The sequence below is a fragment of the Crinia signifera genome, chromosome 19, assembly GCF_055691185.1.
Source record: "Crinia signifera chromosome 19, ASM5569118v1, whole genome shotgun sequence".
In the NCBI taxonomy this organism is placed as follows: Eukaryota; Metazoa; Chordata; class Amphibia; order Anura; family Myobatrachidae; genus Crinia; species Crinia signifera.
The window spans coordinates 18,811,079-18,836,509 of record NC_139226.1 but is presented as its reverse complement, the minus strand read 5'-3'; the positions used below and the strand labels follow the sequence as shown (position 1 = coordinate 18,836,509).

At 45.8% G+C, this 25,431-nt stretch overlaps 1 protein-coding gene across 1 annotated transcript in view; it reads right to left on the bottom strand.

The window, feature by feature from the left end:
- Window positions 1-25,431, bottom strand: part of LOC146041723 (sialoadhesin-like) — a 74,657-nt gene that overhangs the window by 41,537 nt on the left and 7,689 nt on the right. The window contains exon 3 of the mRNA XM_083161638.1: window positions 14,402-14,692. Within this exon, the coding sequence (XP_083017764.1) occupies window positions 14,402-14,692 (291 nt within the window). The remainder of the gene's footprint in view (window positions 1-14,401; window positions 14,693-25,431) is intronic.

Here is a 25,431-nt window from a genome sequence, read left to right as displayed (position 1 = left end):
AACCCCCCCACAAGTCACCCCATTTTGCAAAGTACACCCCTCAGGGAATTCATCTAGGGGTATAGTGTACATTTCAAACCACCAGGGGTTTCACCAATTTTGATACAAGTGGGCAGTGAAAATGAAAAATTACATTTTTTTACACAAAAATGCAGTTCTGGCTCAAAATTTTTCATTTTCAGAAGGTATGAAGGAGAAAAAGCACCCCAAAATATGTGCCCCAATTTCTCCCGAGTACGGCAATGCCTCACATGTGACCAAAAAATACCAGTTGGGTGCTCGGCAGGACTCAGAAGGGAAGGAGTGATTTTTGGATTTTGCAGCTCAGATTCTGGTGGAATTTTTGTGGGTGCTATGTCGCATTAGCAAGACCCCCCAAGCACCAATACAGTGGAACCCCCCACAAGTGACCCCATTTTGCAAACTACACCCCTCAGGGAATTCATCTAGGGGTATAGTGTACATTTCAAACCCCCAGGGGTTTCACCAATTTGGATACAAGTGGGCAGTGAAAATGAAAAATTACATTTTTTACACAAAAATGCAGTTCTGGCTCAAAATTTTTCATTTTCAGAAGGTATGAAGGAGAAAAAACACCCCAAAATCTGTGCCCCAATTTCTCCCGAGTACGGCAATGCCTCACATGTGACCAAAAAATACCATTTGGGTGCATGGCAGGACTCAGAAGGGAAGGAGTGATTTTTGGATTTTGCAGCTCAGATTCTGGTGGAATTTTGGTGGGTGCTATGTCGCATTAGCAAGACCCCCCAAGCACCAATACAGTGGAACCCCCCCACAAGTGACCCCATTTTGCAAACTACACCCCTCAGGGAATTCATCTAGGGGTATAGTGTACATTTCAAACCCCCAGGGGTTTCACCAATTTTGATACAACTGGGCAGTGAAAATGAAAAATTACATTTTTTTACACAAAAATGCAGTTCTGGCTCAAAATTTTTCATTTTCAGAAGGTATGAAGGAGAAAAAGCACCCCAAAATATGTGCCCCAATTTCTCCCGAGTACGGCAATGCCTCACATGTGACCAAAAAATACCAGTTGGGTGCATGGCAGGACTCAGAAGGGAAGGAGTGATTTTTGGATTTTGCAGCACAGATTTTGGTGGAATGAATGGTGGGTGCTATGTTGCACCAATACAGTGGAACCCCCCCACAAGTCACCTCATTTTGCAAAGTACACCCCTCAGGGAATTCATCTAGGGGTATAGTGTACATTTCAAACCCCCAGGGGTTTCACCAATTTTGATACAAGTGGGCAGTGAAAATGAAAAATTACATTTTTTTACACAAAAATGCAGTTCTGGCTCAAAATTTTTCATTTTCAGAAGGTATGAAGGAGAAAAAGCACCCCAAAATATGTGCCCCAATTTCTCCCGAGTACGGCAATTCCTCACATGTGACCAAAAAATACCAGTTGGGTGCATGGCAGGACTCAGAAGGGAAGGAGTGATTTTTGGATTTTGCAGCTCAGATTCTGGTGGAATTTTGGTGGGTGCTATGTCGCATTAGCAAGACCCCCCAAGCACCAATACAGTGGAACCCCCCCACAAGTGACCCCATTTTGCAAACTACACCCCTTAGGGAATTCATCTAGGGGTATAGTGTACATTTCAAACCCCCAGGGGTTTCACCAATTTTGATACAAGTGGGCAGTGAAAATGAAAAATTACATTTTTTACACAAAAATGCAGTTCTGGCTCAAAATTTTTCATTTTCAGAAGGTATGAAGGAGAAAAAGCACCCCAAAATCTGTGCCCCAATTTCTCCCGAGTACGGCAATGCCTCACATGTGACCAAAAAATACCATTTGGGTGCATGGCAGGACTCAGAAGGGAAGGAGTGATTTTTGGATTTTGCAGCTCAGATTCTGGTGGAATTTTGGTGGGTGCTATGTCGCATTAGCAAGACCCCCCAAGCACCAATACAGTGGAACCCCCCCACAAGTGACCCCATTTTGCAAACTACACCCCTCAGGGAATTCATCTAGGGGTATAGTGTACATTTCAAACCCCCAGGGGTTTCACCAATTTTGATACAACTGGGCAGTGAAAATGAAAAATTACATTTTTTTACACAAAAATGCAGTTCTGGCTCAAAATTTTTCATTTTCAGAAGGTATGAAGGAGAAAAAGCACCCCAAAATCTGTGCCCCAATTTCTCCCGAGTACGGCAATGCCTCACATGTGACCAAAAAATACCAGTTGGGTGCATGGCAGGACTCAGAAGGGAAGGAGTGATTTTTGGATTTTGCAGCACAGATTTTGGTGGAATGAATGGTGGGTGCTATGTTGCACCAATACAGTGGAACCCCCCCACAAGTCACCCCATTTTGCAAAGTACACCCCTCAGGGAATTCATCTAGGGGTATAGTGTACATTTCAAACCACCAGGGGTTTCACCAATTTTGATACAAGTGGGCAGTGAAAATGAAAAATTACATTTTTTTACACAAAAATGCAGTTCTGGCTCAAAATTTTTCATTTTCAGAAGGTATGAAGGAGAAAAAGCACCCCAAAATATGTGCCCCAATTTCTCCCGAGTACGGCAATGCCTCACATGTGACCAAAAAATACCAGTTGGGTGCTCGGCAGGACTCAGAAGGGAAGGAGTGATTTTTGGATTTTACAGCTCAGATTCTGGTGGAATTTTTGTGGGTGCTATGTCGCATTAGCAAGACCCCCCAAGCACCAATACAGTGGAACCCCCCCACAAGTGACCCCATTTTGCAAACTACACCCCTCAGGGAATTCATCTAGGGGTATAGTGTACATTTCAAACCCCCAGGGGTTTCACCAATTTGGATACAAGTGGGCAGTGAAAATGAAAAATTACATTTTTTACACAAAAATGCAGTTCTGGCTCAAAATTTTTCATTTTCAGAAGGTATGAAGGAGAAAAAACACCCCAAAATCTGTGCCCCAATTTCTCCTGAGTACGGCAATGCCTCACATGTGACCAAAAAATACCATTTGGGTGCATGGCAGGACTCAGAAGGGAAGGAGTGATTTTTGGATTTTGCAGCACAGATTTTGGTGGAATGAATGGTGGGTGCTATGTTGCACCAATACAGTGGAACCCCCCCACAAGTCACCTCATTTTGCAAAGTACACCCCTCAGGGAATTCATCTAGGGGTATAGTGTACATTTCAAACCCCCAGGGGTTTCACCAATTTTGATACAAGTGGGCAGTGAAAATGAAAAATTACATTTTTTTACACAAAAATGCAGTTCTGGCTCAAAATTTTTCATTTTCAGAAGGTATGAAGGAGAAAAAGCACCCCAAAATATATGCCCCAATTTCTCCCGAGTACGGCAATTCCTCACATGTGACCAAAAAATACCAGTTGGGTGCATGGCAGGACTCAGAAGGGAAGGAGTGATTTTTGGATTTTGCAGCTCAGATTCTGGTGGAATTTTGGTGGGTGCTATGTCGCATTAGCAAGACCCCCCAAGCACCAATACAGTGGAACCCCCCCACAAGTGACCCCATTTTGCAAACTACACCCCTTAGGGAATTCATCTAGGGGTATAGTGTACATTTCAAACCCCCAGGGGTTTCACCAATTTTGATACAAGTGGGCAGTGAAAATGAAAAATTACATTTTTTACACAAAAATGCAGTTCTGGCTCAAAATTTTTCATTTTCAGAAGGTATGAAGGAGAAAAAGCACCCCAAAATCTGTGCCCCAATTTCTCCCGAGTACGGCAATGCCTCACATGTGACCAAAAAATACCATTTGGGTGCATGGCAGGACTCAGAAGGGAAGGAGTGATTTTTGGATTTTGCAGCTCAGATTCTGGTGGAATTTTGGTGGGTGCTATGTCGCATTAGCAAGACCCCCCAAGCACCAATACAGTGGAACCCCCCCACAAGTGACCCCATTTTGCAAACTACACCCCTCAGGGAATTCATCTAGGGGTATAGTGTACATTTCAAACCCCCAGGGGTTTCACCAATTTTGATACAACTGGGCAGTGAAAATGAAAAATTACATTTTTTTACACAAAAATGCAGTTCTGGCTCAAAATTTTTCATTTTCAGAAGGTATGAAGGAGAAAAAGCACCCCAAAATCTGTGCCCCAATTTCTCCCGAGTACGGCAATGCCTCACATGTGACCAAAAAATACCAGTTGGGTGCATGGCAGGACTCAGAAGGGAAGGAGTGATTTTTGGATTTTGCAGCACAGATTTTGGTGGAATGAATGGTGGGTGCTATGTTGCACCAATACAGTGGAACCCCCCCACAAGTCACCCCATTTTGCAAAGTACACCCCTCAGGGAATTCATCTAGGGGTATAGTGTACATTTCAAACCACCAGGGGTTTCACCAATTTTGATACAAGTGGGCAGTGAAAATGAAAAATTACATTTTTTTACACAAAAATGCAGTTCTGGCTCAAAATTTTTCATTTTCAGAAGGTATGAAGGAGAAAAAGCACCCCAAAATATGTGCCCCAATTTCTCCCGAGTACGGCAATGCCTCACATGTGACCAAAAAATACCAGTTGGGTGCTCGGCAGGACTCAGAAGGGAAGGAGTGATTTTTGGATTTTACAGCTCAGATTCTGGTGGAATTTTTGTGGGTGCTATGTCGCATTAGCAAGACCCCCCAAGCACCAATACAGTGGAACCCCCCCACAAGTGACCCCATTTTGCAAACTACACCCCTCAGGGAATTCATCTAGGGGTATAGTGTACATTTCAAACCCCCAGGGGTTTCACCAATTTGGATACAAGTGGGCAGTGAAAATGAAAAATTACATTTTTTACACAAAAATGCAGTTCTGGCTCAAAATTTTTCATTTTCAGAAGGTATGAAGGAGAAAAAACACCCCAAAATCTGTGCCCCAATTTCTCCTGAGTACGGCAATGCCTCACATGTGACCAAAAAATACCATTTGGGTGCATGGCAGGACTCAGAAGGGAAGGAGTGATTTTTGGATTTTGCAGCTCAGATTCTGGTGGAATTTTGGTGGGTGCTATGTCGCATTAGCAAGACCCCCCAAGCACCAATACAGTGGAACCCCCCCACAAGTGACCCCATTTTGCAAACTACACCCCTCAGGGAATTCATCTAGGGGTATAGTGTACATTTCAAACCCCCAGGGGTTTCACCAATTTTGATACAACTGGGCAGTGAAAATGAAAAATTACATTTTTTTACACAAAAATGCAGTTCTGGCTCAAAATTTTTCATTTTCAGAAGGTATGAAGGAGAAAAAGCACCCCAAAATATGTGCCCCAATTTCTCCCGAGTACGGCAATGCCTCACATGTGACCAAAAAATACCAGTTGGGTGCATGGCAGGACTCAGAAGGGAAGGAGTGATTTTTGGATTTTGCAGCACAGATTTTGGTGGAATGAATGGTGGGTGCTATGTTGCACCAATACAGTGGAACCCCCCCACAAGTCACCTCATTTTGCAAAGTACACCCCTCAGGGAATTCATCTAGGGGTATAGTGTACATTTCAAACCCCCAGGGGTTTCACCAATTTTGATACAAATGGGCAGTGAAAATGAAAAATTACATTTTTTTACACAAAAATGCAGTTCTGGCTCAAAATTTTTCATTTTCAGAAGGTATGAAGGAGAAAAAGCACCCCAAAATATGTGCCCCAATTTCTCCCGAGTACGGCAATGCCTCACATGTGACCAAAAAATACCAGTTGGGTGCATGGCAGGACTCAGAAGGGAAGGAGTGATTTTTGGATTTTGCAGCTCAGATTCTGGTGGAATTTTGGTGGGTGCTATGTCGCATTAGCAAGACCCCCCAAGCACCAATACAGTGGAACCCCCCCACAAGTGACCCCATTTTGCAAACTACACCCCTTAGGGAATTCATCTAGGGGTATAGTGTACATTTCAAACCCCCAGGGGTTTCACCAATTTTGATACAAGTGGGCAGTGAAAATGAAAAATTACATTTTTTACACAAAAATGCAGTTCTGGCTCAAAATTTTTCATTTTCAGAAGGTATGAAGGAGAAAAAGCACCCCAAAATCTGTGCCCCAATTTCTCCCGAGTACGGCAATGCCTCACATGTGACCAAAAAATACCATTTGGGTGCATGGCAGGACTCAGAAGGGAAGGAGTGATTTTTGGATTTTGCAGCTCAGATTCTGGTGGAATTTTGGTGGGTGCTATGTCGCATTAGCAAGACCCCCCAAGCACCAATACAGTGGAACCCCCCCACAAGTGACCCCATTTTGCAAACTACACCCCTCAGGGAATTCATCTAGGGGTATAGTGTACATTTCAAACCCCCAGGGGTTTCACCAATTTTGATACAACTGGGCAGTGAAAATGAAAAATTACATTTTTTTACACAAAAATGCAGTTCTGGCTCAAAATTTTTCATTTTCAGAAGGTATGAAGGAGAAAAAGCACCCCAAAATCTGTGCCCCAATTTCTCCCGAGTACGGCAATGCCTCACATGTGACCAAAAAATACCAGTTGGGTGCATGGCAGGACTCAGAAGGGAAGGAGTGATTTTTGGATTTTGCAGCACAGATTTTGGTGGAATGAATGGTGGGTGCTATGTTGCACCAATACAGTGGAACCCCCCCACAAGTCACCCCATTTTGCAAAGTACACCCCTCAGGGAATTCATCTAGGGGTATAGTGTACATTTCAAACCACCAGGGGTTTCACCAATTTTGATACAAGTGGGCAGTGAAAATGAAAAATTACATTTTTTTACACAAAAATGCAGTTCTGGCTCAAAATTTTTCATTTTCAGAAGGTATGAAGGAGAAAAAGCACCCCAAAATATGTGCCCCAATTTCTCCCGAGTACGGCAATGCCTCACATGTGACCAAAAAATACCAGTTGGGTGCTCGGCAGGACTCAGAAGGGAAGGAGTGATTTTTGGATTTTACAGCTCAGATTCTGGTGGAATTTTGGTGGGTGCTATGTCGCATTAGCAAGACCCCCCAAGCACCAATACAGTGGAACCCCCCCACAAGTGACCTTATTTTGCAAACTACACCCCTCAGGGAATTCATCTAGGGGTATAGTGTACATTTCAAACCCCCAGGGGTTTCACCAATTTGGATACAAGTGGGCAGTGAAAATGAAAAATTACATTTTTTACACAAAAATGCAGTTCTGGCTCAAAATTTTTCATTTTCAGAAGGTATGAAGGAGAAAAAACACCCCAAAATCTGTGCCCCAATTTCTCCCGAGTACGGCAATGCCTCACATGTGACCAAAAAATACCATTTGGGTGCATGGCAGGACTCAGAAGGGAAGGAGTGATTTTTGGATTTTGCAGCTCAGATTCTGGTGGAATTTTGGTGGGTGCTATGTCGCATTAGCAAGACCCCCCAAGCACCAATACAGTGGAACCCCCCCACAAGTGACCCCATTTTGCAAACTACACCCCTCAGGGAATTCATCTAGGGGTATAGTGTACATTTCAAACCCCCAGGGGTTTCACCAATTTTGATACAACTGGGCAGTGAAAATGAAAAATTTAATTTTTTTACTCAAAAATGCAGTTCTGGCTCAAAAATTTTCATTTTCAGAAGGTATGAAGGAGAAAAAGCACCCCAAAATCTGTGCCCCAATTTCTCCCGAGTACGGCAATGCCTCACATGTGACCAAAAAATACCAGTTGGGTGCATGGCAGGACTCAGAAGGGAAGGAGTGATTTTTGGATTTTGCAGCACAGATTTTGGTGGAATGAATGGTGGGTGCTATGTTGCACCAATACAGTGGAACCCCCCCACAAGTCACCCCATTTTGCAAAGTACACCCCTCAGGGAATTCATCTAGGGGTATAGTGTACATTTCAAACCCCCAGGGGTTTCACCAATTTTGATACAAGTGGGCAGTGAAAATGAAAAATTACATTTTTTTACACAAAAATGCAGTTCTGGCTCAAAATTTTTCATTTTCAGAAGGAATGAAGGAGACAAAGCACCGCAAAATCTGTGCCCCAATTTCTCCCGAGTACGGCAATGCCTCATGTGTGACCAAAAAGTGGCAGGACTCAGAAGGGAAGGAGTGATATTTGGATTTTGCAGCACAAATTCTGGTGGAATGATGGTGGGTGCTATGTCGCATTAGCAAGACCCCCAAAGCACCAATACAGTGGAACACCCCCACAAGTGACCCCATTTTGCAAAGTACACCCCTCAGGGAATTCATCTAGGGGTATAGTGTACATTTCAAACCCCCAGGGGTTTCACCAATTTGGATACAAGTGGGCAGTGAAAATGAAAAATTACATTTTTTACACAAAAATGCAGTTCTGGCTCAAAATTTTTCATTTTCAGAAGGTATGAAGGAGAAAAAACACCCCAAAATCTGTGCCCCAATTTCTCCCGAGTACGGCAATGCCTCACATGTGACCAAAAAATACCATTTGGGTGCATGGCAGGACTCAGAAGGGAAGGAGTGATTTTTGGATTTTGCAGCTCAGATTCTGGTGGAATTTTGGTGGGTGCTATGTCGCATTAGCAAGACCCCCCAAGCACCAATACAGTGGAACCCCCCCACAAGTGACCCCATTTTGCAAACTACACCCCTCAGGGAATTCATCTAGGGGTATAGTGTACATTTCAAACCCCCAGGGGTTTCACCAATTTTGATACAACTGGGCAGTGAAAATGAAAAATTTAATTTTTTTACTCAAAAATGCAGTTCTGGCTCAAAATTTTTCATTTTCAGAAGGTATGAAGGAGAAAAAGCACCCCAAAATCTGTGCCCCAATTTCTCCCGAGTACGGCAATGCCTCACATGTGACCAAAAAATACCAGTTGGGTGCATGGCAGGACTCAGAAGGGAAGGAGTGATTTTTGGATTTTGCAGCACAGATTTTGGTGGAATGAATGGTGGGTGCTATGTTGCACCAATACAGTGGAACCCCCCCACAAGTCACCCCATTTTGCAAAGTACACCCCTCAGGGAATTCATCTAGGGGTATAGTGTACATTTCAAACCCCCAGGGGTTTCACCAATTTTGATACAAGTGGGCAGTGAAAATGAAAAATTACATTTTTTTACACAAAAATGCAGTTCTGGCTCAAAATTTTTCATTTTCAGAAGGAATGAAGGAGACAAAGCACCGCAAAATCTGTGCCCCAATTTCTCCCGAGTACGGCAATGCCTCATGTGTGACCAAAAAGTGGCAGGACTCAGAAGGGAAGGAGTGATATTTGGATTTTGCAGCACAAATTCTGGTGGAATGATGGTGGGTGCTATGTCGCATTAGCAAGACCCCCAAAGCACCAATACAGTGGAACACCCCCACAAGTGACCCCATTTTGCAAAGTACACCCCTCAGGGAATTCATCTAGGGGTATAGTGTACATTTCAAACCCCCAGGGGTTTCACCAATTTGGATACAAGTGGGCAGTGAAAATGAAAAATTACATTTTTTACACAAAAATGCAGTTCTGGCTCAAAATTTTTCATTTTCAGAAGGTATGAAGGAGAAAAAACACCCCAAAATCTGTGCCCCAATTTCTCCCGAGTACGGCAATGCCTCACATGTGACCAAAAAATACCATTTGGGTGCATGGCAGGACTCAGAAGGGAAGGAGTGATTTTTGGATTTTGCAGCTCAGATTCTGGTGGAATTTTGGTGGGTGCTATGTCGCATTAGCAAGACCCCCCAAGCACCAATACAGTGGAACCCCCCCACAAGTGACCCCATTTTGCAAACTACACCCCTCAGGGAATTCATCTAGGGGTATAGTGTACATTTCAAACCCCCAGGGGTTTCACCAATTTTGATACAACTGGGCAGTGAAAATGAAAAATTACATTTTTTTACACAAAAATGCAGTTCTGGCTCAAAATTTTTCATTTTCAGAAGGTATGAAGGAGAAAAAGCACCCCAAAATCTGTGCCCCAATTTCTCCCGAGTACGGCAATGCCTCACATGTGACCAAAAAATACCAGTTGGGTGCATGGCAGGACTCAGAAGGGAAGGAGTGATTTTTGGATTTTGCAGCACAGATTTTGGTGGAATGAATGGTGGGTGCTATGTTGCACCAATACAGTGGAACCCCCCCACAAGTCACCCCATTTTGCAAAGTACACCCCTCAGGGAATTCATCTAGGGGTATAGTGTACATTTCAAACCCCCAGGGGTTTCACCAATTTTGATACAAGTGGGCAGTGAAAATGAAAAATTAAATTTTTTTACACAAAAATGCAGTTCTGGCTCAAAATTTTTCATTTTCAGAAGGAATGAAGGAGACAAAGCACCCCAAAATCTGTGCCCCAATTTCTCCCGAGTACGGCAATGCCTCATGTGTGACCAAAAAGTGGCAGGACTCAGAAGGGAAGGAGTGATATTTGGATTTTGCAGCACAAATTCTGGTGGAATGATGGTGGGTGCTATGTCGCATTAGCAAGACCCCCAAAGCACCAATACAGTGGAACCCCCCCACAAGTGACCCCATTTTGCAAAGTACACCCCTCAGGGAATTCATCTAGGGGTATAGTGTACATTTCAAACCCCCAGGGGTTTCACCAATTTTGATACAAGTGGGCAGTGAAAATGAAAAATTACATTTTTTTACACAAAAATGCAGTTCTGGCTCAAAATTTTTCATTTTCAGAAGGTATGAAGGAGAAAAAGCACCCCAAAATCTGTGCCCCAATTTCTCCCGAGTACGGCAATGCCTCACATGTGACCAAAAAATACCAGTTGGGTGCATGGCAGGACTCAGAAGGGAAGGAGTGGTTTTTGGATTTTGCGGCTCAGATTCTGGTGGAATGAATGGTGGGTGCTATGTGGCATTAGCAAGACCCCCGAAGCACGGTGAAATTATGAACCTAATAATCCATAGATGTGTGGTATATTTTAAAACACTCCTTTATACATAGGCCGGGTTTGTCGGGGCAAGTGTCACACTGGAAAATAGTTTGCTTTCTTATTCCCTTTTTATAGCAAACTTTGCACCTTTTTTGTGTCCTGCCCTTTTTTCCAGTGGAGGGGATTTCATCAGGAAAATGCTGCCCTGGTACAATACGGGGGCCAGTACTAGAAGTACTGGGGCCCTCTGCCTGCTGGTTCCCAAATATTAGGCCCTTTATGACTTCCTCTTGAAAGTGCATAAATGTCCCCCTCTGGCCGGTAGAACGGAATAGCACGTAAGCGTTATACAGTGCCATCTGGATGATATACACGGCCAGCTTCTTGTACCAGATTTTTGTTTTCCGCAGGGCACTGTACGGCTTCAGTACCTGATCTAAAAGATCCACTCCGCCCATGTACCTATTGTAATCCAGGATACAATTAGGTTTTGAGGTGTGGGTACTGGTACCTCGTACAGGGACGGAGGTGGTACTGTCTCCGTGAATTGTTGTCAGTATAAGGACATCCCTCTTGTCCTTATATTTGACCAACAACATATTTTCGGTGCATATTCCCCTGCTTTCACCCCTTCTCATTACTTGGGCAATGTGCGTTTTTGGGAGGCCTCTTTGGTTCTTGCGCACAGTACCGCAAGCTGCTGTACCTCTTGAACCAAGGGCCTTAAACAGGGGGATGCTGGTGTAAAAGTTATCCACATAGAGGTGATAACCTTTATCCAGGAAGGGGTGCACTAAATCCCAGACAATTTTTCCACTAACACCTACGAGGGAGGGGGGGCATTCTGGCGGTTCAATTCTTGAATCCTTCCCTTCATATACCCTAAACCTGTGAGTGTACCCTGAGGTGCTTTCACACAGCTTATACATTTTTATGCCATACCTTGCCCTCTTACTGGGAAGGTACTGGTGGAATTTAACCCTTCCTTTAAAATGTATAAGGGACTCGTCTATGCAAATGAATTTATCTGGGATGTACATGTCTTCAAATTTGGCACTGAAATGATCAATGACCGGCCTGACTTTGAATAGCCGGTCAAAGGTGGGATCATCTCTGGGTGGGCACTGTGCATTATCGTTGTAATGCAAAAATTTAAGGATCGTCTCAAATCGAGCCCGGGGCATGGCCATACGGTAAAATGGGGTGCTGTACAGAACATCTGTACTCCAATATTGCCTAATTTCTGGCTTTTTTACTATGCCCATATGAAACACCAGACCCCAAAACGTCATCATCTCTACTGCATCTACAGGGGTCCACCTAGCAAATGATGACGTGGGGTTTTGAGCAATAAACTGCTGGGCATATAAATTAGTTTGGTCCACCATTAAATTTATAAAATCATCAGAGAAAAATAATTTGAAAAAGTCAATTTCTCTGAGACCTGTGGAATCAAATTGGATTCCTGGCATGGCCAAAAACTCAGGAACCTGGGGCTCAAAATTGTCTGGTGGTGGGGTCCATACGAGATCAATTATTGGGGGGGGGGGTCTCAGCTGCTCTACGGGGGCGTCTTTGAGTGTGTCCCTCATCACCAGAGGAGGAAGAGGAGCTTAAGGCGAATCCTTCAAATTCCCCGCTTGCATCACTGGCTGTGTCAGAGTCAGAAGCAATCATGGCATATGCCTCCTCCGCTGAATACATTCTTCTGGATGACTGGGATGACATTTGGGATGACATTTGGGATGCCATTTTTATTTTTGTGTTACTGGTAGTGAAATGTTTCAACACGTGTATAGTGTAGGGGGGGGGGTACAAACTTTATTTCAACCCGGGGGGTATGTAGTGTGTAGTGTGTATGTAGTGCAGAAAAAAAAAAATACTTTATACAAAAAAAAAAATTGAAGGGGTTAAAAAAAAAAAAAATTGAAGGGGTTAAAAAAAAAAATTGAAGGGGTTAAAAAAAAAATTGAAGGGGTTAAAAAAAAAAAAAAAAAGGTCCTGCGCCAAAAATTGAGCACAGATGTTGGTCAGTAACGTCCGTCACTGAACAGCGCTCAAAGGCAACAGGAATTTGATCAAAAAAAAAAAAAAAATAGATCAACCCTGTGCCGAAAAAGATGATCAGTGATGTACGTCACTGATCAGCGCACAGCGGCCACAGGACACCCACAAAATCACAGTGTGTGTAAAAAAAAAATTAAAAAAAGACCCCACAGCACACACACAAAAAAAAAAGGTGATCAGTGATGCGACACTGATTACCAGTGAGGGGCAGCAGGTGCACAACCTTTGGTGCAACTGACAGTGCAACTGGCAGGTATATATATAAAAAAAAAAAACCTCTGCACCCCCAAAAAGTTGCTGATCACCTCAGATATAGTGATCAGCACAAAAGGCGGGGGCAGCAGACACAAAATTTAGCACTCTCTATCACTCTCTGTCACTATCTCTCTCTATCTCTCTATCTCTCACTATCTAACACTCTATGACACTGCAGCAGCAGCAGTGACAGGTATATATATATATTAAAAAAAAACCTGCGCCCCCAAAAAGTTGCTGATCAGTTCATTTATACTGATCAGCACAAAAGGGGGGGCAGCAGTCAGTTATATAAAAAATATATAGCACAATCTGTCACTATCTCTATCTCTCTCTCTCTATCTCTCTCTATCTCTCTATCTATAACTATCACACTGCAGCAGCACAAAATATAGCACTCTCTGTCACTAGGCCTCTCTATCTCTCTCTCTATATCTCTCTCTATCTCTCTCTATCTCTCTCTATCTCTTTCTATCTCTCTCTATCTCTCTCTATCTCTCTCTCTATAACTATATCACACTGCAGCAGCACAAAATATAGCACTCTCTGACACTATCTCTCTCTATCTCTCTCTATCTAACTAACGCTATTACACTGCAGCAGCACAAGTTCACAACACAGGAAGTCACAAGTAACAGGATCCAGGAAGCATCCAGCACACTACAAGCAGTGATGAAGCAGGCAAGATATTTGCAAGGATCAGGTAAGTATTTTGCAAGGTTCTGGTCAGTATATCGCGGCAGCTAGGCACGGTGACCGCACTGCACGCAATTCCAGACCGGAATGGCGTCTGCAGTGCAGTCACCGTTAGTTTAAACCCCCCTCCATGGCTGTGATTGGTCCGTCGGTCCGACGGACCAATCACGGCCTTTGGGGGCGGGCGGGGTGAGGTGGGGTGACACCAGTGTCACCCTTACACCCCGCGGTGATTGGTGCTGTACTTTACAGCACCAATCACCTCCGATCGCGTGTCACCGGCGAACGTTATTCGCCGGTGACACAGAAAACGCTGTGAATGGCTGTTCACACTGAACAGCCAATCACAGCGATCGCCGACGGGGGGGCGGCATCGCAGCCCCCCCTGGGCATGCACGGACATGTCTGCTGTCAGGGACAGCAGACATGTTGAAACTGTCACCGCGTCTATAGACGCGGTGACAGTTAAATGCCATGACGTACATTTACGCCATGTGTCGGGAAGTACTTCCCGACCATGACGTAAATGTACGTCAATTGTCGGGAAGGGGTTAAAAATGTCAATTATCTTAATTTATCCATAAATACATACATTTGATGTTCAGTTGAGCTTCAGTCTGGAATCGTAACCCATTAGGATAGGTGGCTGTGCCTCGAATGATTGTCATATCGTCCACATATGAAGGAATATAATTAAGTTCTGATATTTCTCTCCAGAACCCTCCAGATAATGGGATAGAATGTCTTTTTATCTGTCCAGGTTTGTTCCATATCAGATAAGGGGGGCTGCTGGCACACGTGTGGTCTGCACGGCATCGGATAATGGTGGCTATTCCTTCTGTCATATCTGCAGACCCGGAAAGTACAGGATTTCCTGGGGAATCTGAGAGATTGTAAAATACATGTTATACAGATGGATCCAGTCTTGCTCTTGCAGGGGATGGTGGAAGATTCGCCATCCGCCATCCCCCGCCAGCCGCCATCTGATCTGTGAAAGGGGACGCGCGCATGAGATGCGTGCCCGTCCCCTTTCGACGGCGCTTCCCCCGGGTCCCCGCTGGCTTGCCTGCGGTCACCCGGGGTCTCCACTGCCTCCCCGCTCGCCCCGCCTAACCCTGTTAACCCTGTCCGTCTCCCTGAAGCGGAGATGGACAGGGTTCCCGTCGGCCCGCCGCCCGGAAACTGAGACGCGCGTCTCAGTCAGATGGAGCGCCTCGCTGCTGGTGGATCACCAGCAGAGACAAACTGGCCATTTGCCAGCAAGAGGGAGGCCGGCTCCATTTGTAGCTAAGGTCTCATAACTATTTTTTGTCATTTTTTGTTTGCTGTAGATAACCTTCTTTCATAATCCACTATTAAAAATTCTAAGTATTTGGTAAGTGCCATCCCCCCAGTACCCCCACTATTTGCTGAAATTAGCAATTTACTGGCTCTAACCTACAATATAACCAGATCCTAGGTTGATGACATTAATTGATGCTGGGTCCCATCCATATCATTAAATATAATGGGTACTCTTTACTTAGAAGGGCGCCCACGATTTTGATCGTGGGCATCGTTAGTAAAAAATCTCGGGCATCTCGGGCATTGAATGCACTAAAAAATCGGGTGCGATCAACCGACGAGATGCCCGAGATTTCCCATAGGGAACAATGTTAAATGTCTCAATTGACCCAATTTTCCTGTTCAATGCCTCAATTGACCCGATTTTTCCATAGGAAACAATGTTAAATGGGCCACAGAGGCCAAATAGGCACCCTGAAGTGTATAATGGCCATACGCGTCCTATGACCTTTTCATACCCCCACTATCCACGTCGGCGTGGAGTTGAGAATAGAAAGTGTGGCGAGCGCAGCGAGCCACCGAGCAGAGCCAGATTAAGGTCTAAATGGGCCTGGAGCTGAAAATTATCAATGGCCTATTATGCACAATAATAGGGGGCGGCCAGCACCTAATAATGTGGGGGGCGTGACCAGTGTTCTGTTTGGGTGGTCTGCTCATGGGTGTGTCTGTATTTGTGTAAATACTTTCAACTAATTATATATGCCTGGAAAAGGCAGGGGGCTGGCATAAGAAAAATGCAGGGAGATATATTGGCGGGTGCCCTCCAAAGGTGCACATGCAGGATACCGATGTTCTAAGATACTTGCAGGGCGAGGCAGCACTCCAGTCATAAAAAAAATACTGAAAGCCGAAACTTGGTAGACAACATTTCAGCACCTTTTATGTGGCTACCTAAATTTACCACACCATATACCACTTATACAAATCATGCAACCCAATAGTAACCCCCTTATACTGTACTTGCCTCTTACACATTGTGCCACATGGAATGAGCCAAAATTCACACTGACTGAGCCAAAATTCACACTATGGCACACAAAATGAGTCAAAATTCACGTTATGCCACACAGATTAAGGCAAAATACACATTTTGCCACATGGATTGAGCCAAAATACACATTATTATACCAAACAGATTGAGCAATAATGCACAATATGCTTCATAAATAGGGGCATTGCGCGCTGAAGGCGCGCATTAAAAATTTACACCATAATGCCCATTACATGTTATGCCAAACACCATATTCTCCATTACGTATTATGCCAAACACCATAATGCCTATGAAAAATGATGCTACTTAAGTGTTGCTTACCAACATGTTCATTGCCAGGGGTTCCATGCTTATTGCCAGGGGTTCCATGCTCATTGCCATGTGGGATTACATGCTCATTGCCAAGGGGGAATACATGCTTGCGGTAACTGGGGGATAGCCGCCGCCGGGCAGAAATGACAGCCATTGACAGCTGGGCAGAGAGCAGGGGGCTGCCTGGCTGTATTCAGAGCACTGCATGTCCCGGCTATTTGAAATAATACCCCTTTCACACCAGAAAATGCAGGGATTTACCCGGGAATATGGCCCCAAGATCATGCAGGGACATTCCTGGACTGGACCGTTTTACACCAGCCTAGTCCCCCTTTAAACAACCAGCTACATCTTTGGAACCAACTGACCGATTTACATGTAGGCTTCAAATGATTTTGGTCCCGTGAAACTGGGCCATTTGGTTCCAGAGAAATCTGTCAAACAACATGAACAGCCATGAAATTACGGGGGAAATTTACTAATATGAAAAACCTAGGGCGAAATGTAATAGGGTGCGATTTTTTAGACTAAAAAAAAATCGCACCAAATCGCACCTTTAAAAATCGCGTTTTTTGCCGCGAATTCGCATATGTAATGAGATGCGAATTAGCGGCAAAAAAATGCGATTTGCCGCGATTTGCCGCGATTTTTAGTCATGAAAATGTGCGCATTTTCAGTCATGAAAATGTGCGCATTTTTATAAATGCGCTTTTGTGCAAAAAAAAAAAAAAGTTAAAAAAAAAACGGCGTGGGGTCCCCCCTCCTAAGCATAACCAGCCCCGGGCTCATTGAGCCGGACCTGGTTCCAAAAATACGGGGGGACAAAAAGCATAGGGGTCCCCCGTATTTCTGAAACCAGCCCCGGACTCTTGGACCGGTCCTGGTTCCAAAAATACGGGGGACAAAAAATCTGAGGGTCCCCCGTATTTTGAAACCAGCACCGGGCTCCAACAGCCCGCGGTGTCATGCCACAGCCGGGGGACACTTTTTATACAAGGTCCCCCGGCCAAAACATGAGCACCGTGGCTGGTCAGCCTTGGACGGGGTACCTGGAGGAGTGGGGACCCCCCCAATAAAGGGGTCCCCCCCCCCCAGGCTTCACCCGTCCAGGGCTGAAGCCCGGGGCTGTCACCGGCGTCCGTGGCCAGTGGACGCCGGCCTGATAGGGTTAAATCCATCATACATATAATTACATTGCTTTTTACCGGCGAACTACAAGTGCCAGCAGACCTCCCCCGCATGCTGGGACTTGGAGAACCACAAGTCCCAGCATGCAGGGCATTGATGGGCCCGCTGGGACTTGTAGTCCACCTGTAAAAAGAATGTTTATAAAAAACACACACACAGAGAAGTACAAGTTTATTACACACACACACCTCAATTTTACACCAGCATACTTACCATTCCTGGATCCAGCGCTGGTCTGGCTGCTTTACAGCCGCCTCCCCCCGCACTGACAGGCAGCGGGGAGAATCGGCTTTCTCCGTTGCCTGTCACCGGCTTTCTCCGTAGCTTCTGTAGCTCTGTCCCAGTGCTACAGAGGCTGAGAGCGTGATTGGCTGAGCTACAGTATGCGTCTCCATGGAGACGCATAGCTCAGCCAATCAGGACTGAGCTATGCGTCTCCATGGAGACGCATACTGTAGCTCAGCCAATCACGCTCTCAGCCTCTGTAGCACTGGGACAGAGCTACAGAAGCTACGGAGAAAGCCGGTGACAGGCAACGGAGAAAGCCGATTCTCCCCGCTGCCTGTCAGTGCGGGGGGAGGCGGCTGTAAAGCAGCCAGACCAGCGCTGGATCCAGGAATGGTAAGTATGCTGGTGTAAAATTGAGGTGTGTGTGTGTAATAAACTTGTACTTCTCTGTGTGTGTGTTTTTTATAAACATTCTTTTTACAGGTGGACTACAAGTCCCAGCGGGCCCATTAATGCCCTGCATGCTGGGACTTGTGGTTCTCCAAGTCCCAGCATGCGGGGGAGGTCTGCTGGCACTTGTAGTTCGCCGGTAAAAAGCAATGTAATGATATGTATGATGGATTTAACCCTATCAGGCCGGCGTCCACTGGCCACGGACGCCGGTGACAGCCCCGGGCTTCAGCCCTGGACGGGTGAAGCCTGGGGGGGGGGACCCCTTTATTGGGGGGGTCCCCACTCCTCCAGGTACCCCGTCCAAGGCTGACCAGCCACGGTGCTCATGTTTTGGCCGGGGGACCTTGTATAAAAAGTGTCCCCCGGCTGTGGCATGACACCGCGGGCTGTTGGAGCCCGGTGCTGGTTTCAAAATACGGGGGACCCCCAGATTTTTTGTCCCCCGTATTTTTGGAACCAGGACCGGTCCAAGAGTCCGGGGCTGGTTTCAGAAATACGGGGGACCCCTATGCTTTTTGTTCCCCCGTATTTTTGGAACCAGGTCCGGCTCAATGAGCCCGGGGCTGGTTATGCTTAGGAGGGGGGACCCCACGCCGTTTTTTTTTTTATAAAAACACTTTTACACATTTTTATTAACAAACCCATGCACAGATCTCAATGATCTGTGCATGGTTCTGTCAAATTCGCCTGTCAGAACCTGGTCTATTTTTTTTGCGATTTTTGGTAACATTGACCAAAAATCGCACCCTATTACATTTGCGAGTTGTATACTTTATAATGGGAAAACATCTGGATGCGAATTGAAATGTGACTAAAAATCGCACTTCTAAAAGTGCGATTTCGCGGTAAAAAGTGCGATTTTTTACCGCGATTTTCAACCTATTAAATGTGCGATTTTCGGAAAATGTGCGATTTCGGCCGTTTTTGACCAAAAATCGCACATGTCTAAAAAATCGCACCCTATTACATTTCGCCCCTAGTTTTTCGTATTAGTATTTTCCCTACGACTGCATACGACTGTTTCAGTCGTAGGCAAAGTCGTGTTCCGGAGGGGGATTTACAAAGCAGTCATATACGACTGCTTTGTAACCCTCCGATGTCGTAGGAATTCGTATTAGCAGCCGTATATACGGCTGCTAATACGAATTATTTGTAGGCAGTCTGCACGGATCAGTCAGATCCGTGCAGGCTGCAAGGTGTAAAAAAAAATTAAATAAATAAATAAAAAAATAAAAAGCGGCGTGGGGTCCCCCCCACAGCCGAAACCAGCACCAGGCTGACAGAGCCTGGAGCCGGTAATTAAAAATCAGGGAACCCGACAAATAGGGGTTCCCTGATTTTTAACAACCAGCCCCAGGCTCCTGCTCTGGGGCTGGTTCCCAAAATACGGGGGACAAAATGACTAGGGGTCCCCCATATTTTAAGAACCAGCCCCAGGCAAAACCAGCCAGCAGGGTAATGCCACAGCCGGGGGGAGACTTTTTATGCAAGTTCCCCCGGCCAAAGCATTAACCCTACCGACCAGTCAGCCTGGCCAGGGGCCCTGGGTGAGTGGGGACCCCCCAATAAAGGGGTCCCCCCCCTCCAGGACTTACCTGACCAGGCTGAAGCCTGGTGCTGTCCTCGATGCCCCTGGGCGGTGGGCATCGAGCTGATAGCGGTGTAAAAAATAGAACAAACTATTGTTTTTTACTGTGGCACTACAAGTGCCAGCAAGCCTCCCCAGCAAGCTGGGACTTGGAGAACCACAAGTCCCAGCATGCTGGGCATTGAAGGGCCCGCTGGGTCTTGTAGTGCCACAGTAAAAAAAATAGTTAAATAAAACACACTGACACCCATTTTAAATAAAAGTTTATTACACACATTACACACATACTGATACTTACCTATCTTGATCCCGTTGGTAGGTCGCTGGCTCCGGTGTCGGCGGGTCCGTGTCGGCGGCTCCGAGGTCGGCGTCCTGTCTGAGGATAATCCATGTTGGACCTGTGGAAGGAAATCCAACTCACCCAGGTCCTCCATGGATGGTCTTCTTTCTTCATCTGTCGACATCCAGGTCTTCTGGCTGCTGCTGACGACTTCCAGCAGCTGCCGGCATCTCCCGCGACGCTCCCCGGCTTTCAGAGCCGGAGAGATCCTTCCTCTTCGGCGTCAGGGCTCAGAATGAATTCTGGCCAATCAGGAGCCGCCTAGCCGCCTAGCGGCCAATCAGGAAAGACCTGGAAGTCGTCAGCAGCAGCCAGAAGACCTGGATGTCGACAGATAAAGAAAGAAGACCATCCATGGAGGACCTGGGTGAGTTGGATTTCCTTCCACAGGTCCAACATGGATTATCCTCGGACAGGACGCCGACCTCGGAGCCGCCGACACGGAGCCGCCGACACCGGAGCCAGCGACCTACCAACGGGATCAAGATAGGTAAGTATCAGTATGTGTGTAATGTGTGTAATAAACTTTTATTTAAAATGGGTGTCAGTGTGTTTTATTTAACTATTTTTTTTACTGTGGCACTACAAGACCCAGCGGGCCCTTTAATGCCCAACAGGCTGGGACTTGTGGTTCTCCAAGTCCCAGCTTGCTGGGGAGGCTTGCTGGCACTTGTAGTGCCACAGTAAAAAACAATCGTTTGTTCTATTTTTTACACCGCTATCAGATCGATGCCCACCGCCCAGGGGCATTGAGGACAGCACCAGGCTTCAGCCTGGTCAGGTAAGTCCTGGAGGGGGGGGGACCCCTTTATTGGGGGGGTCCCCACTCCCCCAGGGCCCCTGGCCAGGCTGACTGGTCGGTAGGGTTAATGCTTTGGCCGAGGGGACTTGCATAAAAAGTCTCCCCCCGGCTGTGGCATTACCCTGCTGGCTGGTTTTGCCTGGGGCTGGTTCTTAAAATACAGGGGGACCCCTAGTCATTTTGTCCCCCGTATTTTGGGAACCAGCCCCAGAGCAGGAGCATGGGGCTGGTTGTTAAAAATCAGGGAACCCCTATTTGTCGGGTTCCCTGATTTTTAATTACCGGCTCCAGGCTCTGTCAGCCTGGTGCTGGTTTCGGCGGTGGGGGGGACCCCACGCCGTTTTTTTTATTTTTTATTTATTTATTTAATTTTTTTACACTGAAGCCTGCACGATCCGTGCAGGCTAAAACGCAAATAGAACAGGAAAATGGTGTTATATTTTCCTGTCGTATTTGCGTGGGTGTTTTACACCACTAAGCAGCCGTATTATCAGTACGGCTGCTTAGTAAATCAGAAACCACCATTCTTTTGAATGGTGATTTCTGTCGTATTCTATCGATGGTGTAGACATTCGTATTTTTAAATACAAATACGAATGTTCCATCTTTAGGACTACGAATTGTTGTATTTTTGGGATTGTAAATCCCGAAAATACAAATTCGTAAAAAAAAGGTGTATTTCTCCCTACGAATACACCTTTTTTCTACGAATCCATTTTGGTAAATGTCCCCCTTAATTTCAGAAATGAAAAAAAATTGGTTTACCCGCAATATCTCTTGAACCAATGAACCCATATGCAGGGCAGCCGAGAGGGGGGGGGAGCGGGTACTAATTACCTGGGCCCAGGCTTGCTGGAGGGGCCCCACAGGGGCCCTGGTCCGACCCGTCCCTTCCCCCTCCATCCCTCCCGGGTGGCAACAGCAGCACACACTTCTACAGCATGTGCTGTGCTGACAGCAGGCTCAGCATGAGTATCTCACTGACGGCGTGAGAGGTCATGCTGAGCCTGCTGTCAGCACAGCACATGCTGTAGGTGTGTGCTGCTTCTGAGTTTACAGTTTTTAGTTTTCTTTCATCCTCCTCTAAACATTTTTGGGGCGTGGCCTAAGTGCGGGAGGTGCCCACACCTCCCACACTTAGGCCACGCCCAATTTTTTTTACCGGGGCCCGGCAGTCCTCTCGGCTGCCCTGCCCATATGGACCAGGTATCAGATTGAATGCCCAGTGATTTGGGTTCGACTGAGATCAACCTCAAGCTTCTGTGATGCCAGAGGGGGAACTGGCAGCCGTTGGAACCGGGTGGAGGTCGGAATTAGCGGGTCCCATGTTATCCTATGGGGAAAACGTTCCAGGTTTGCCTGTCGGTATCTCCGGTTCCCGGGGGGCTACCGACACGGGGCTGGGCTCGTTGGAAAGCTCTGGCCCTCAGCTACAGAATGGGCCTATTTGGAGAATGGGCCTGGAGCTGTAGCTCCATCAGCCCCATTGTTAATCCGGCCCTGCCACCGAGCCCGAAGCGTGGCGAGCGCAGCGAGCCCCGCGAGGGTACGCGGACAGCTGTGAAGCCCGCGAGGGGACGCGGATACCTGTGAAGGTATCCGCGTCCCCTCGCGGGGCTCGCTGCGCTCGCCACACTTCGGGCTCGGTGGCTCGCTGCGCTCGCCACACTTTCTATTCTCAACTCCACGCCGACGTGGATAGTGGGGGTATGAAAAGGTCGTAGGACGCGTACCGCCACCCCTCGCAGGCTCGCTGCGCTCGCCACGCTTCGGGTTGACGTTGATCGTGGGGTGGCGTTAACAATTCGGGTGGCCATTATTCACTTCAGGGTGCCTACTTGGCCTCTGTGGCCCATTTAACATTGTTTCCTATGGAAAAATTGGGTCAATTGAGGCATTGAACAGGAAAATCGGGTCAATTGAGACATTTAACATTGTTCCCTATGGGAAATCTCGGGCATCTCGTCTGTCGCATCGCACCTGATTTTTTAGTGCATTCAATGCCCGAGATGGCCGAGATGGGCGCCCTTCTAAGTAAAGAGTACCATATAATGTATACAGTTAAATGTTTTGGGGGTTCTGGGTTAGAATTAACAGTCTACAAGATGCATTGCTGATATCCTGGTGAATATGCCAGGTTTTAATGGGGCAAACTCTTAAAAGCAATGTCCATCTGCCTTTTAAATGAACACCCTTTACATTAACCCCTTCATGACAGAGCCAGTTTTTGCCTTCCTGACAGAGCCCTTTTTTTCAAATCTGGCATGTATCACTTAAGTGGGGATAACTTTTTTTTGCTTTTACTTATCCCAGTGATTTTGAGATTGTTTTCTCGTGACACATTGTACTTCAAGTTAGTGGTAAATTTTCGTCGATACAGTCTGTGTTTTTTTGTGAAAAATACCAAAATGTCGTAAAAAAATGGAAAATTTTGCGATTTGCAAAATGTTAAATTTTCTGCTTGTGAGACAAATAATCTTACCACTCAAAATAGTGAATAACTAACATAGACCATATGTCTACTTTATGTTGCCATCATTATTTCAACCTCATTTTCATTTTTTTTGGACACTAGGAGGCTTCAAATATGAATAGCAAATTCTCAAATTTTCAAGAAAATTTCAAACTCTGATTTTTTTAGGGACCAGGTCAGTTATGATGTGACTTTGAGTGACTTGTATGTGAGACACCCCCATAAATGATGCCATTTCAAAAACTGCACCCCTCACAGTATTCAAAACAGCATTTTGGAAGTTTGTTAACCCTTTAGGTGTTTCACAGGAATTAAAAGAAAGTGTAGGTGAAATTTCCAAATTTCATTTTTTTTGCAGATTTGCAATTTTAATACATTTTTCTAAGGAACACAGTAGATTTTACTAGAGAAATGTGACTAAAAATTGATTCCCCCAATTCTTTGGTTTTCATAAATATCCTATATGTGGCCCTAGTGTGCACGGTGACCAAACCACAGGCTTCATAATAGAAGGAGCACCTACTTGATTTTGGAGCCTCCTTTTTATGAGATTATTTTTTAGGCACCATGTAGGTTTCTAGGCACCATAAGATGCTAAAAGTTAGGTACCCCCCCACAAGTGACCCCATTTTGCAAACTACACCCTTCAGGGAATTCATCTAGGGGTATAGTGTACATTTCAAACCCCCAGGGGTTTCACCAATTGTGGTACAACTGGGCAGTGAAAATGAAAAAAATTAATTTTTCATTTTCACAGCTCAGTTGTATCAAAATTGGTGAAACCCCGGGGGGTTTGAAATGTACACTATACCCCTTGATGAATTCCCTGAAGGGTGTAGTTTGCAAAATGGGGTCACTTGTGGGGGGGTTCCACTGTATGGGTGTTTCGGGGGTCATTCAACCAGAATCTGTGCTGCAAAATCCAAAAATCACTCCTTCCCTTCTGAGTCCTGCCATGCACCCAACTGGTATTTTTTGGTCACACGTGAGGCATTGCCGTACTCGGGAGAAATTGGGGCACAGATTTTGGGGTGCTTTGTCTCCTTCATTCCTTGTGAAAATTAAAAATTTTGAGCCAGATCTGCATTTTTGTGTAAAAAAATGTAATTTTTTACAGAAAAATGCAGTTCTGGCTCAAAATTTTTTATTTTCACAAGGAATGAAGGAGACAAAGCACCCCAAAATCTGTGCCCCAATTTCTCCCGAGTACGGCAATGCCTCACGTGTGACCAAAAAATACCAGTTGGGTGCATGGCAGGACTCAGAAGGGAAGGAGTGATTTTTGGTGGTGGAATGAATGGTGGGTGCTATGTCGCATTAGCAAGACCCCCGAAGCACCAATACAGTGGAACCCCCCCACAAGTGACCCCATTTTAGTCACCAGCTTTGGGAGGGGGGCTGGCGCTGCGGCTGGCGGGGGGGTGGGAGGGGTGCTGGCGCTGCGGCAGCCGGGTGGGTGGGAGGGAGGGGGGCTGCCGGGTGGGAGGGGGGGGGGGGCTGGCGATCGGTGGTAATCGGTGCGGTATATACACACACACACACACACACATATATATATATATATATATATATATATGTGTGTATATATATATATATATATATATATTTATATATATACATATATATATATATACACACACATATATATATATATATATATATATATATATATATATATATGTGTGTGTATATATATATATATATATATATATATATATATATATATATAAAAATATATTTTTCAGTGCATATGTTTATTTTTTTACTTTTTCTGCAGCTTGATGCTGCTGCTGCTGCTGCTGCGGGGGGGAGGGGGGAGGAGGGCAGCGCTGCGTGCGCTCCAGACGCTCCGGGGGAGCCGCTGCTGCTGCTGCCGGGTGAGTGCCCGGCGGGTTCGAGGGG